Raw genomic sequence first — 12,404 nt, 5'->3', positions numbered from 1 at the left:
GTGTTGTAAGCTTTGCAGTTCCTGCCTCCTGCAATCTCTACCAGCATGTTCCAGGAAAATACAACCCTGACAGCCTACACTACAAATGAATGGAAAATGTATTTCAGTGATGAACACTACACAGATCTTTTTCCTGGATATTCTGGATATATGGAATAAGGTGTTCCGGGGTCCGCACAGGCAGCACGGAATTATTCAAGGTTTATGACTATCAATAAAGATTCTATGATGCAAAAATTAAGGTTCTGTGAGAAGTAACACTACCAAAGATGCATGAGCCAAGCTGCCTTCAATTAGGAGCTGGTAGGAACTTGCACACATCCACGGGGATCCCACAGAGTATCCCAGAGAATCTGAGCATGTGAAAGATTCTACGGAGGCCACATTCCTAGGGATAAACCAGGTTATATGCAGTAATGTCAGAGATCATATATATTTATTCATTTATATACATATTTTTATATAGTGGAGCATAACCACCATGGTTCAGCGCTCTTTATGGCTAACAAACAAGTGAGGTGAGGCATACCCTCTTCATGGATACATTTAGTTAGGCGCTGAAATACACAGGCATTCTATAAAACTTTTAGATGTTGGTTGCTAGGATGCATACATTTGGTTCTAAACTTGCACTACACTAATGTTTTAATTGAATAGATTATATCCCTACATATAATAATACATGGTTCATAGATGTGAGACTGTGCTAATCATTACTGATGATTTCCACAATTATAATACTGTTTCGCCATTAGTTAGGAAAGGTAACAATGATGTTTTCACATTAAAGTGGAAATGACATTTCATGTTTGATTGGTCAACAAGGTCAATATATGTAAGGCATGATTTATACACGAAGACACAAGAGTGCACTATTGAATTAATGTCTAACAATAAAAAGCTTGGTTATACTGACTTGGTAAGCTAACCTGCTTGAGGATTTCTGTGTGCCAAATCAAGTGCTGTACTTACATACTAGCAGCCCGTCCCGACGTTCTCCGGGTATGAATTGCTGCCGGCCAGTAGTATATTGTTTTGTAGGATTTCGTTTTGATAGCATTTCTTATCTGGCAGGCCTGTGAAACGCTCAGATTCACAGTGCACTGCTGATGCACTTAAGAGTGCACGTTCAGTAGTGTGTGAACTCGAGTTTCCCTACTTTATTTTTCCTTGCAATATTACATAGCGCGAACTCGACAACATGGCATGACCACAATTTACATTACAGAAGAACACATTAATTTGTGGTAGGCACGGGGAGACAAAGCGATTTGCCTGGAATCACAGGATGTTGAGCTGATGCCGCGATTCGAACGTAGCTCCCCAGCGCTAAAGTTCGCAATTCTAGAACTTGTGGCGGGAGGTGTGTCTAAAAGTGTATGTCGGTGCTGGCCATCAATGAGAGAGACCTGTGCATTTTTCAAATGGGTGGTGAAAAAATATGTATGTTGCTGGAAATATGGGGACGCCGTGCCACCAATGTACATACCAGGGGGAGGGTAAACACCCATTATTCCGCAACTTCCTTTCCGCATACCATCCCTCCGCATACTGTCATTACGAAAGTAACATGACTCCGCAATGCCATTATAACGCTTGGCATTACATTTTATATGCTTTTACCACGCATACATTTACAACGAAATTCGTTGTAAATGCATGAATAGTAAAAGCATGTTTTTTTTTTTTAATGTTTGGATAAGGTAAGTATGGGTATAGGGGTATATGTTTTGGGGTACTGAGATATATGTTATGGGGTGTTTGGGTATTTTAAGGGTTCAGATATAGTTTTCGGTTATGGGGTACAGGGGTAGTTTTAGGGTTTAGGGATAGGTATGGGTTTTGGGTATATGGGTATTTTTAGGGTTCAGGGGTAGGTTTGGGTTTTGGGGTACAGGGGTATTTTTAGGGTTCAGGGCTAGGTGTGGGTTTTGGGGTACAGGGGTATTTTAGGGTTCAGGGGTAGGTTTGGGTTTTGGGGTACAGGGTTATTTTTAGGGTTCAGGGCTAGGTTTGGGTTTTGGGGTACAGGGGTATTTTTAGGGTTCAAGGGTAGGTTTAGGGCACATGGGTATTTTAAGGGTTCAGGGCTAGGGTTGGGTTTTGGGGTAGAGGGATATTTTAGGGTTCAGGGGTAGGTTTCGGTTTTGGGGTACAGTGGTACTTTTAGAGTTCAGGGCTAGGTTTGGGTTTTGGGGTACAAGGGTATTTTTAGGGTTTAGGGGTAGGTTTGGGTTTTGAGGTACAGGGGTATTTATAGGGTTCAGTGCTAGGTTTGGGTTTTGGGGTACAGGGGTATTTTTAGGGTTTAGGGCTAGGTTTGGGTTTTGGGGTACATGGTATATTTATAGGGTTAGGATGGGTTAGTGTTTAAGGGTGTTGAGGTATTTTAAGGAGTAAGGATGGGTTATGATTATGGGGTGCAGGGGTATTTAAAGGGAGCAGGGTGGGATTAGCACATGATATGAGACATGGCATGAAGGGCGGAACGCACCACACGCCCTCAGCGTTTGTGACGCCCCAGCACACGCCCACAGCACAAAGCAGACACGCCCACAAGGGACTACTTTTCTGGCACGGTTCTTTTACCTTTTAAATGTATATGGTGGGCGTCTGCATAGCCTATGTCCTTCTGCTGCAACTGCCCTTTCCAACGCTGTATTGGGTGTTGTGATTGGTGCTGTGGTTCCTGAGATTACCCGCCTCAAAGGTTTGGGCTCTCTCTTTATTATATTAGTATAGACCTGCTCTTCGATCAAGTGTTAGATCCATGCATTTTAACCCAAAATTAAATGACCTAAATTCACACTCCACTACAAGATTTAATTCAATTATCCAGACTTACTCATGGCAATAGCATGCACCTCCGAATGAAACTCAGCTGAAGCACAGAAACGGGAAGACCATCAATCTTGTATCAGTGTCCACAGACTAGTGCCTGTGGAGTGTGGACCAAGTACACCAACACACACAAACTGTGGCACGGCAACATAATTGTCATCAGCCTCCATGCCACACCATTTGAAATTTACAATATGCTATTTTACCCTTAATTATAATTAGTCTCTGTTCTGGAATAAGCAGTACTCTATTCTCCGTGCATATTTACACTTAGCGGGAGCAAAGCTGCATCATCAGTATCAAATATTAGTTGTTATTTCCCCAACTATAACATACTTGGTAGTTTTTCATCAAAATTTCTTACCAGAGTGTCTTTATTAGGGCAAATCAGATATATATATATATATATATATATATATATATATATATATATATATATAGATATATATATATATATATATATATATATATATATATAGAAACAAAGTCCTGCAATGCGTCTCCTCACATCACCACGGAACAGATCTCCAAAACACCAAGGTTAGATTTCAAAAAAGTGGCTTTATTCTTCCCTCGCCATCGGCATGACGCGTTTCGGCCGTCACAAAACGGCCTTGATCACATATATATATATATTAAGATGTCTAAGGCCATGCACGGTGGGCGGTTTAGTGTATGGTCAGCCTGTGGCCATGTGTAACACCCATCACCGGGGGCGCCCATCCCACAGCTGCGCTCAGCCGAAGGCAGTTTGCTGCTTGGGGTTGGGTGCAGGGCCTGGTCTACGGCGGGACCCATTGCCCAACTCCCAGCTGCACACAGTCAGCCTGCGCCCAACTCCCATTCCACGGATCACCGAAATGGTGAAAAACAATTTGACCCAGAGGGACACCCACAAGGCTCAGGGGGTCAGGGTACCTCAAACCTGCCCCTTACACCTCATTTAATATTATTTTCTAGGACTCCAGGACCAGGTCCCAGATTCTTAAGACGGCGGCCGCAACTTTTCTTTCAGGTTGCAGCCAGCCAATCACAAAACGCATTTGGCCTCGCAGATCTGAGGATCCATCGGGCTTAGTCCCAGTAGCCAATCACAACACTGCAGGATTAGCAGTAGCAGATCCTCCATGGTGGATCTGCAGCATGAAATATTCCGAAATTTTTAACCTTAATTTCTCAAACATTACTGAACACATTTACACCAAATCACAAAAGGCACACTTCCTGGGCCAAGATCAAGCTTTCTGCCATATTAGGCGTCATTCTGTTCAGCCGTTTTGTCTGTAGTTGTGTCTAATTGGTCAATGGAAAAACTGCATTTTTTTGGCCTTCCCGTATTTAAACAAACATTGGCAAAGCCAATAGATCGTGCCTATACAAGATGTATTGGCTTTGGCAATGTGTTTTTGCCATGTTGCACACCAGTGTGGCTGCTGTTTAGCAAAGCTAAATGTTAGTGACGTGACTGGCCAAGAGTGGAGTGCAGCTGGTAGAGTATCATAGACTGGATTTGTTTGAGTAGAGTGTCGTTGAGCTGAGTAGAGTTTAGTGGCATTGAGTGTCAGTGTTATAGAGTGGAGTGGCATAGTGGAGTGGGGTGGAATGGGGTGGAGTGGTTTGGAGTGAAGTGAGATATTGGGATGAATTTGATTTGAGTATATTTGGATTTATTGGATTAGGGCAGAGTGGGTTGGATTGAGTAGTTTGGAGTGGATCGGAGTGGGTAGACTGGATGAGGTAGATTGGAGTAGAGTTAGGTGGATTGCAATGGGGCGAGGTGGCTTGGATTGGGGTGTATTGGACTGGGGTGCATTAGAATGGGTTGGGGTGGGGAAGATTGGATTGGGGTGGATTACATTAAAGTAGGGTGGTTTGGAGTGGGCTGGATTAGAGTGGTGAAGGAAGGATTGGACTGGACTTAAGGGGGTGGATTGGAGAGGAGTGGACTGAAGAGGGATGGATTAGACTGGAGAGGGATGGATTGAAGTGTGGTAGGCAGGGTGGACTGGGGTGGATGGGAATACAGTGAGGTGGATTGGACTGCAGTGGAGAGGGGTGCATTGGAGTGGGGTAGACTGGATTGGAGAGGGGTGGACTGAGTTTCTGAGGGGTGGAGTGGATTGGGTGCAGCAGATTGGATTGCAGTGGAGTGGATTGGATTGGAGTGAGGTTGATTGGAATGACGTGAGGTGTATTGGATTAGGGTGGATTGGACTGGGGTGCGGTGGCCTGAATAGGTGGTGGGGGATAGGGTGGAATGGAGTGGGTAGATTGTATTTGTCTGGATTGGGGGTGGATTGGATTGGTGTGGATTGGAGTGGGGTGGATTGGATTGGATTGGAGTTGGGTGGGGTGGATTGGAATGGGGTGGGTGGGGTGGATTGGAGTGGGGTGAATTGGATTGGAGTGGGGTAGATTGTTTTGGATTGGAGTTGGGAGAGATTGGAGTTGGGAGAGATTAGAGTAGGACAGATTGCCTTGGATTGTAATAGGTAGATTGGAGTGGGGCAGATTGTTTTTGATTAAAGTGGGGCAGATTGGAGCGAGGCAGCTTGTTTTGGATTGGGTGGCGCAGATAGTTTTGGATTGAGCTGGCAGATAGTGTTGGATTGAGCGGGGTAAATAGTTTTGGATTGAATGGGGCAGATAGTTTTGAATTGAACGGGGCTGATTGTTTTGGACTGAGTGCGGCAGATAGTTTTGGATTGAGTGGGGCAGATAGTTTTGGATTGAGTGGGGCAGATAGTTTTGGATTGAGTGGGGCAGATAGTTTTGGATTGAGTGGGAAAGATTGTTTTGGATTGAGTGGGAAAGATTGTTTGCAGTGGGGTGGATTGATGGGTTGGATTGGGGAAGGAGAAGAGTGGATTGCATTGGGGTGAGGCGGATTGTATTGAGTGGGACATATTGTATTGGGGTGGAATGGATTGGTGTGGGGTGGATTGGAGTGGTTGAATTGGAGTGGGGTGAATCGGGATGAGTGGGTGGATTGGGGTGAGGGGGATTGGAATGGAGTGTGGTGGATTGGCAGACTGGAGTCGGAAAGATTGGAGTGGAGATTAATATTTTGGATTGGAGTGGGGCAAATTGAAGTGGGATGGATTGAAGTGGGGCAAATGGTTTTGGATTGGAGTGGGCAGACTGGTGTGGGGCAGATTTTTTTTAAATTGGAGTGTGGCAGATTGTTTTGGATTGGAGTGTGGCAGATTGGAGTTGGATGGATTGAAGTGGGGCAAATTGTTTTGGATTGGAGTGGGGCAGATTGGAGTTAGATGGACTGTAGAGGGGCAGATTGTTTGGGATTGGAGTGGGAAAGATTGGAGTGGGGCAGATTGTTTTGAATTGCGTGGGGCAGATAGGGGTGGGGCAGATTTGTTTTGGAGTGGAGTGGTGTAAATTTGAGTGGGGCAAACTGGAGTGGGGCAGATTGTTTTGAATTGCAGTGTGGCTGATAGGGGTGGGGCAGATTTGTTTTGGAGTGGAGTGGTGTAAATTTGAGAGGGGCAAACTGGAGTGGGCAGATTGTTTTGGATTGCAGTGGGGCTGACTGGAGTGCGGCAGATTGTTTTGATTTGGGGTGGGGCAGATTGTTTTGGATTGAGTGGGACAGATTGTTTTGGATTGGAGTGTGGCAGAATGTTTTGTATTAGAGTGGGGTGGATTGGTGTGAGGTGGATTAGAGTGGGGTACATTGGATTGGAGTGGGGCAGGGTAGATTGGAATGGGCAGACTAGAGTGGGGGCAGATTGTTTTAGATTGGAGTGGGGAAGATTGGAGTATGATGGATTGGTGTAGGACCGATTGCTTTGGATTGGAGTGGGGCAGATTGGAGTGGAAAAAAAGTTATTTGGATTACGCACACCGCTGATAATCAAATTGTAAGTTTGTGGCGTGCACTAGAGATATCACTCCCCGACAGAGGTGTAGTAATCAATAAGCAGTCCGCGACACCCAATGTGAGTGTCAACTCTCCAGGCACAACCTCTAGAAACGAACAAGGCGTTTTGAAAAAAATAATTCAATGAATTCAGTTCATTTGGTGATATCCTTAATCATCACGACCATTTATTCCATGTTATTATTCACATGTTTTCAAGGTCCATTGCATCAAAGTTGAAATTTCTAATCCAAATATCATATCAGATACAAAATGTTCAATTCATCTTTAAACCAATAGCATCACCCAATGCATTTCGGACCAAGTCCTTCATCAGGGGCAGTCTGCAAATAATACAAATATAATCCTGTGAGTAATACCACAAATGTCTACTCGATATTCATTAGCTAGAAACTCGATATATATGACAAAATGGAAAGGCAGAAAAGTGTCAAGGTAAAGTGAACGAGATAGGTAAGGAAATTAAAAACGAGGCGGTGCCGTTATGTGAAATAAACAACTGAACGCAAACGATTATGTGAACGGGTGAGAGCGTGAGCGAAACACCTACTACCGAAAGGAAACACGCTAATCAGAATTTCATCAACAAACGTAATTATGAACTAGATAGCCACAGTGTATTAAATGAGATATGGTGAGACGAACGTGCGTCAGCAATGAAAGAAAAACTTACTTAAGATTGAACATGGAGAGACCCCACAACATCGTGCGTCCTTCGCTACGATTGAAAGTTAGTCAGTATCGCGTGTGAGTTAAGAATCAATGGGATGTGCGGATAGACAGAGGACAGAAAATGGTAGCCATATTGGAATGGTGTATTACACGCAAAATGACACAGCGGTTTGAAATGAAACAATGGCGATACATTCTCACAATTATAATGGGAAAAATGTAATGGGAAAAATATAACAATAAATATGTTGAAATACAGTGAAAAAACAAGGAACTAAAAACTGAGTAAAACAAAAGAAAATTGCTGTTCATTTATAAATAACAAGAAAATTCCATCCGGTCATTTAAACCAAAAGGTTTAGCAGATTGCAAAAATGTAATCCAATGATTCTCACGTTGCAAGAGAAAGTTATTATTGTCTCTACCCTCACGCTTGTCCACTACTTCAAATGTAAAATGTACATGTATTTATATAGCGCAAACCACCCACATCGCAGGCATCTAAGCGCTTGCTTAGGGAACCCGTCCTGGTATTCCCCTGTGAGATAACCCCGGCAGGGTATCCACAAGGTGAAAGCCAGGCATCCCGCCGCGAGGGGCCGTAGTTGACTTATGTTATGTCTGTTGTCCTTAAAGTGTATTGCCACATTAGATTTTGCATTTTCAGTCCGAATGTTACTTTTGTGCTCATTAATTCATGTTTTCAATTTGCGAGAGGTTTTTCCGGTATATATCAAACCACATGGGCAAATGTTCGTGATGATTAAGGATATCACCAAATGAACTGAATTCATTGAATTATTTTTTTCAAAACGCCTCGTTCGTTTCTAGAGGTTGTGCCTGGAGAGTTGACACTCACATTGGGTGTCGCGGACTGCAGATTGGAGTGGAGCAGATTGTTTCTGATTGAGTGGGGCATAATAGAGTGAGCAGATTGTTCTGGATCGGAGTGGGGTGGATCGGAGTGGGGTAGACTGGAGTGGGGCAGGCTGTTTTGGATTAGCATCATCCTAGACAGCAATCTATCTATGAAAAAACATGTCAACGAAGTCTCATCTGCCTGCTTCCACATCCTATTCCTGCTCCACAAGATCTTCAGATGGCTCTCAGCTACCACCAGAAGAACCCTCACCTAGGCCCATGTCACCAGCAGAATGGACTACAGCAACACTATCTATGAAGGAATCACCGCTCCCCTCCTGAAGAGACTACAGACAACACAAAATTCAGCTGCAAGACTCCTCTTCGACCTCCCTAGAAGGGGCCACATCACACCCCAACTCAGAAAGCGACACTGGCTCCCGATCCAGAAGAGATGCTACTTCAAGATGCTGACCCGCGCATACAAAGCCCTACACAACGAAGGACCAGCATACATTAACAAACATCTGACTATCCACAAACCTACAAGGCACCTACAATCAGCTTCCCTCTTCTTGGCAGACACCCCCCAGATCCACCAAACCAACAGCAGTGGAAGTTCCTCTTTGCAGATGTTGGCCATGGTATGGAACAACCTCTCCCTGCACCTCAGGACCGCACCCTTGATCTAGCAATTCAGGAAAGATCTCAAGACCTGGCTATTCAGCCTCTCCAGCACCTTGAGACCATTAAGGGTGATCAGCTGCGCTCTATAAATGGTCTTTTGAGAACAGCGTCCATGAGCAAAACAAAAGAAAACAAGAGTGCAAAGTGAGAAAAGAAGACTTGGCAAAATAAAACAAAGTTAACTATAGAAAATCAATCTTTACAATTTTGTTTGTCCTGCTGGGCAGTTTTTGTCAGTCACATGCCTTCTGTTTGCAGGGCACTAAAAGTTAAACAGAACAAAATAGTACCTCGAGCACGTCGGGAACAGCGGACGTGCACTGTTTAAGTTGAAATCAATCAGTGCTTGGTCCCTGCTCCACAGAGAGGAACGGAAATGTTGTAAGGCCGGCTTTGGCGATTTAGGAGGGTGTAAAGAGGAGTGTCACGTAAGCCAACAAATGGGAAGGAAAAGGCAGGCTTCAAGCCCTTTTTGTTAACAACAGTGTCTCGCAAGGGAGATGCATGTGCTAGTGCATGCTCTTGGAAGCGCTAGCGCATGCTCTTGGAAGCTCATCCCTAAAAAGAGGATTGTAAGGTTGAAGTTAGGACATTTGACATTTATCACGGGTGCACATCTATTTGAAAATGTACCAAAAGTTCCTGACCAAGCCACCGGGTGGCAGAAGAATGTAAGCATTTGAAACTATGCAAAACCTGTGCTGTAGAACTAGACTCCTGCGAAAAGACCAATGAGGGTGTATTCGTGAAACAGGAATGAGCTTCCAAATATTTTAGGAAGCACGAGTGGTGAACGCAATTCAGTTTCAGTGTGTTCAGTTTTAGGAAGCACATAAGTGGTCTGCCCAAGCCCCATCATTTGAAAATAATGCAGATTGTGTAGGGATGAAGTAGTTATTCCCACCCGAGGTTAAATGTTTTGGTTCCTATTATTTTTTTTAAAAAAACCTCAACATAAACACAGTTGGTGAAGAAAATATAAACAGTTTGGCGGAGGAATTATGATATATTAATTACGTTTTAAAGTCTAGTTCCTTTGATCAAGATTAAATAAAGAGGCATGAAAAAAGACTGAAAAATACAAAAGGGTCTCACTGTAGCTTCCAAAAAGTGAACCTCATCAATGTATAAAATTGGCTCAAACCTAGATCCTAGATAGCTGCTGAGAATCAACCCCGCTGAGGATCATTTCTGCTGAGGGCCATCCCTGCTCAGGGCCACCCCTGCTGCAAATCATCCGACCCATTGCTGCTGGAAACCACCCCTGCTGAGGACCACCCCTGCTCTTCATCTATGAATGGTGTTTCATGGCCTCACTACAAGCCGACACTGATAGTTCTACCTACCCTCGCGAGTTGACCGTCTCATTTGCGTTAAGCAGCAGTTTGGATAAGACGGTGAAAATCTTTAAGCGCATCTGTGGCTCTCTGGTTGGGTGAAGGCAAACCTTTAGGATCGGCATAAGGTGATGCAGTGCTTCGCCTATCACAGGACCTGGAAAATACAGATGTACAACATACATATTCAACATATTCCATCAGATTTCATTCTTGGTCTAAGCAGAATGACTCGCCATACACATATCATAAGCATAAGTATTAGCTAAGACTGAAAGAACTGCTAAAGTAAGAACACATCACTGTCTATTACCCTGCTAGCCAGCCATTTTCCTTGCCTGCCACTTATGAACGTCATCCTGGCTGTTTTGGAAAAGTAGTAATGGCATTAACATTATAAAAGAAAAGTCAAGAAAAACTATGTGGCAAGGAAAACACTACAGTGAAAGTCACTATGCTTAGCGTAGCCGAGGATAGTAAAACTAAGACTCCTCCTACCTGACTTCTATGACAGGACAGCCACAGTAGACATTGAAAAATGCTAGAATTTAAGGCCCAAACACCTCTTAATGTCACTTCGGCCATCGTACTCCTGTAACGCCACTGGAAGATACCAGGGTCTCAGTTCACAAATCTGGCCGATATCTCCCCTTGACTTAACAAGGATCACAGCTGAAACACCATGGAATGGGGAATAACCAGCCGGACCTTCAATTATGGGGTCCTGTTACACAGGTTTACCTCGATTCTTAGGAGTGTAATGCAAATATTTACTACCTACGGAGCAGATGGTAAATATTTCTCGGTGGGCCAGAGGGGATGAGGGGGCATTGGGCAAGAGGAAGTGTGTTTAAGGTGGGGAGGCTGTAGTCTCTCTTGGGGAGCATTGAAGGTGACATTTTACTACTCTACGGCTTTTCAATTCAAAGTTATCATTATCTGATAAGTTTGTCAATTGCAGGACACAAACTATATCTCCCAAAAACAATCCGATTTTGACTGGAAACATGAAGCCAGTTTTGATAACTGAACATCAATTTGGTGGTTTTTGATCTACCTACGAATCTACATCTTCTGAACCGTTCATGGAATTTTGAGGCATGCATGGTGTTTTTGACCAAGATTAGGGTAACCTCACACTGCAAACTACAGCCCGGCTTTGAATACTTCAGATCTCGCAATGGCCACCGTCTGTACATTTAAGAGAAGAGGAACTGAGAAGCAAATTCTAAAAACTGCTGTTAGTGGATTTAGTATATTGTGCTCGACAGTGCTTTTTGCTTCCGTGTGTTGGACTAAATTAAACACTTCGTGACCTAGCCCAGTTTGGTTCCATGGACCTGTGTTTGGAGGACAAGGGGTTACTGATGTGCATGTTCTTTGGAGATTAGAAAGCATCACGTCTGAGAGGGCCTTGATTTGGTTGTATTCCATTTTGGACTTCCATCATTTTCATTGCTCTATCCCAATATTTGACGTGCCCCTATCCAGCACCTAAAATAAACTACTAAAAATTCTACCTTTCTTGTGCTTCAAAAGCGTGGCATCAGCAACAAGCCACTGGGGACATTTTAAGATCTTATGGACACCTACAGACAAACTTGAGGGTATATGCTTTCCTCCAAACGAACCTACCTGATTGAGCGACAATTATTTCAAACTGTAATCGTTCAACCGAAAAATTGGTCCAATGCTCATGTGTTGATGCTACCCATTCCATCAGCTGATCCATGTGCTGTCTGTAAAGATCCTGAATGTTGGCCAAGCCCTGAACTTCAGCTAATGAAAGCATTGTCGCCTGAACCTGTTCAAGGAAAAATGGGTTGCAAATTTTAGAGAAAACCGTCCACACTAAGCTGTGGTTTAAAAGAACCAAAACAGTTGTTGTGGCATAACCTTCTAAAAGAGACATTTACGTGCAAATTGCAATTGACAAATTGTAAAACACCAAGGTACTAAAAGCCACTCCAAAAATCAGAGTGCTATGGCTAAAGAAGGGTTGGCTTTCAGCCAATGCAAATAATTAGACTGTAACAGGCAAACAAAATTAATAGAAATGTATAGAAACTGGTGAGTAAAAATGCCCAACTGCGGGTGTGTGGGAATTA

At 43.6% G+C, this 12,404-nt stretch overlaps 1 protein-coding gene across 2 annotated transcripts in view; it reads right to left on the bottom strand.

Annotated features, from left to right (window-relative positions):
• DNAAF5 (dynein axonemal assembly factor 5) overlaps window positions 1-12,404 on the bottom strand; it is a 195,813-nt gene that overhangs the window by 89,667 nt on the left and 93,742 nt on the right. For both annotated transcript variants that reach the window (XM_086940560.1, XM_086940559.1), the window contains exons 8-9: window positions 11,932-12,100; window positions 10,306-10,453 (exon numbers count right to left, since the gene is read on the bottom strand). In XM_086940560.1, the coding sequence (XP_086796686.1) occupies window positions 10,306-10,453; window positions 11,932-12,100 (317 nt within the window). The remainder of the gene's footprint in view (window positions 1-10,305; window positions 10,454-11,931; window positions 12,101-12,404) is intronic.

Source organism: Lissotriton vulgaris, chromosome 10, assembly GCF_964263255.1.
Source record: "Lissotriton vulgaris chromosome 10, aLisVul1.2, whole genome shotgun sequence".
In the NCBI taxonomy this organism is placed as follows: domain Eukaryota; kingdom Metazoa; phylum Chordata; class Amphibia; order Caudata; family Salamandridae; genus Lissotriton; species Lissotriton vulgaris.
Note: the sequence above shows the minus strand (reverse complement) of the source record. Positions and strands in the feature narration are given on the sequence as shown.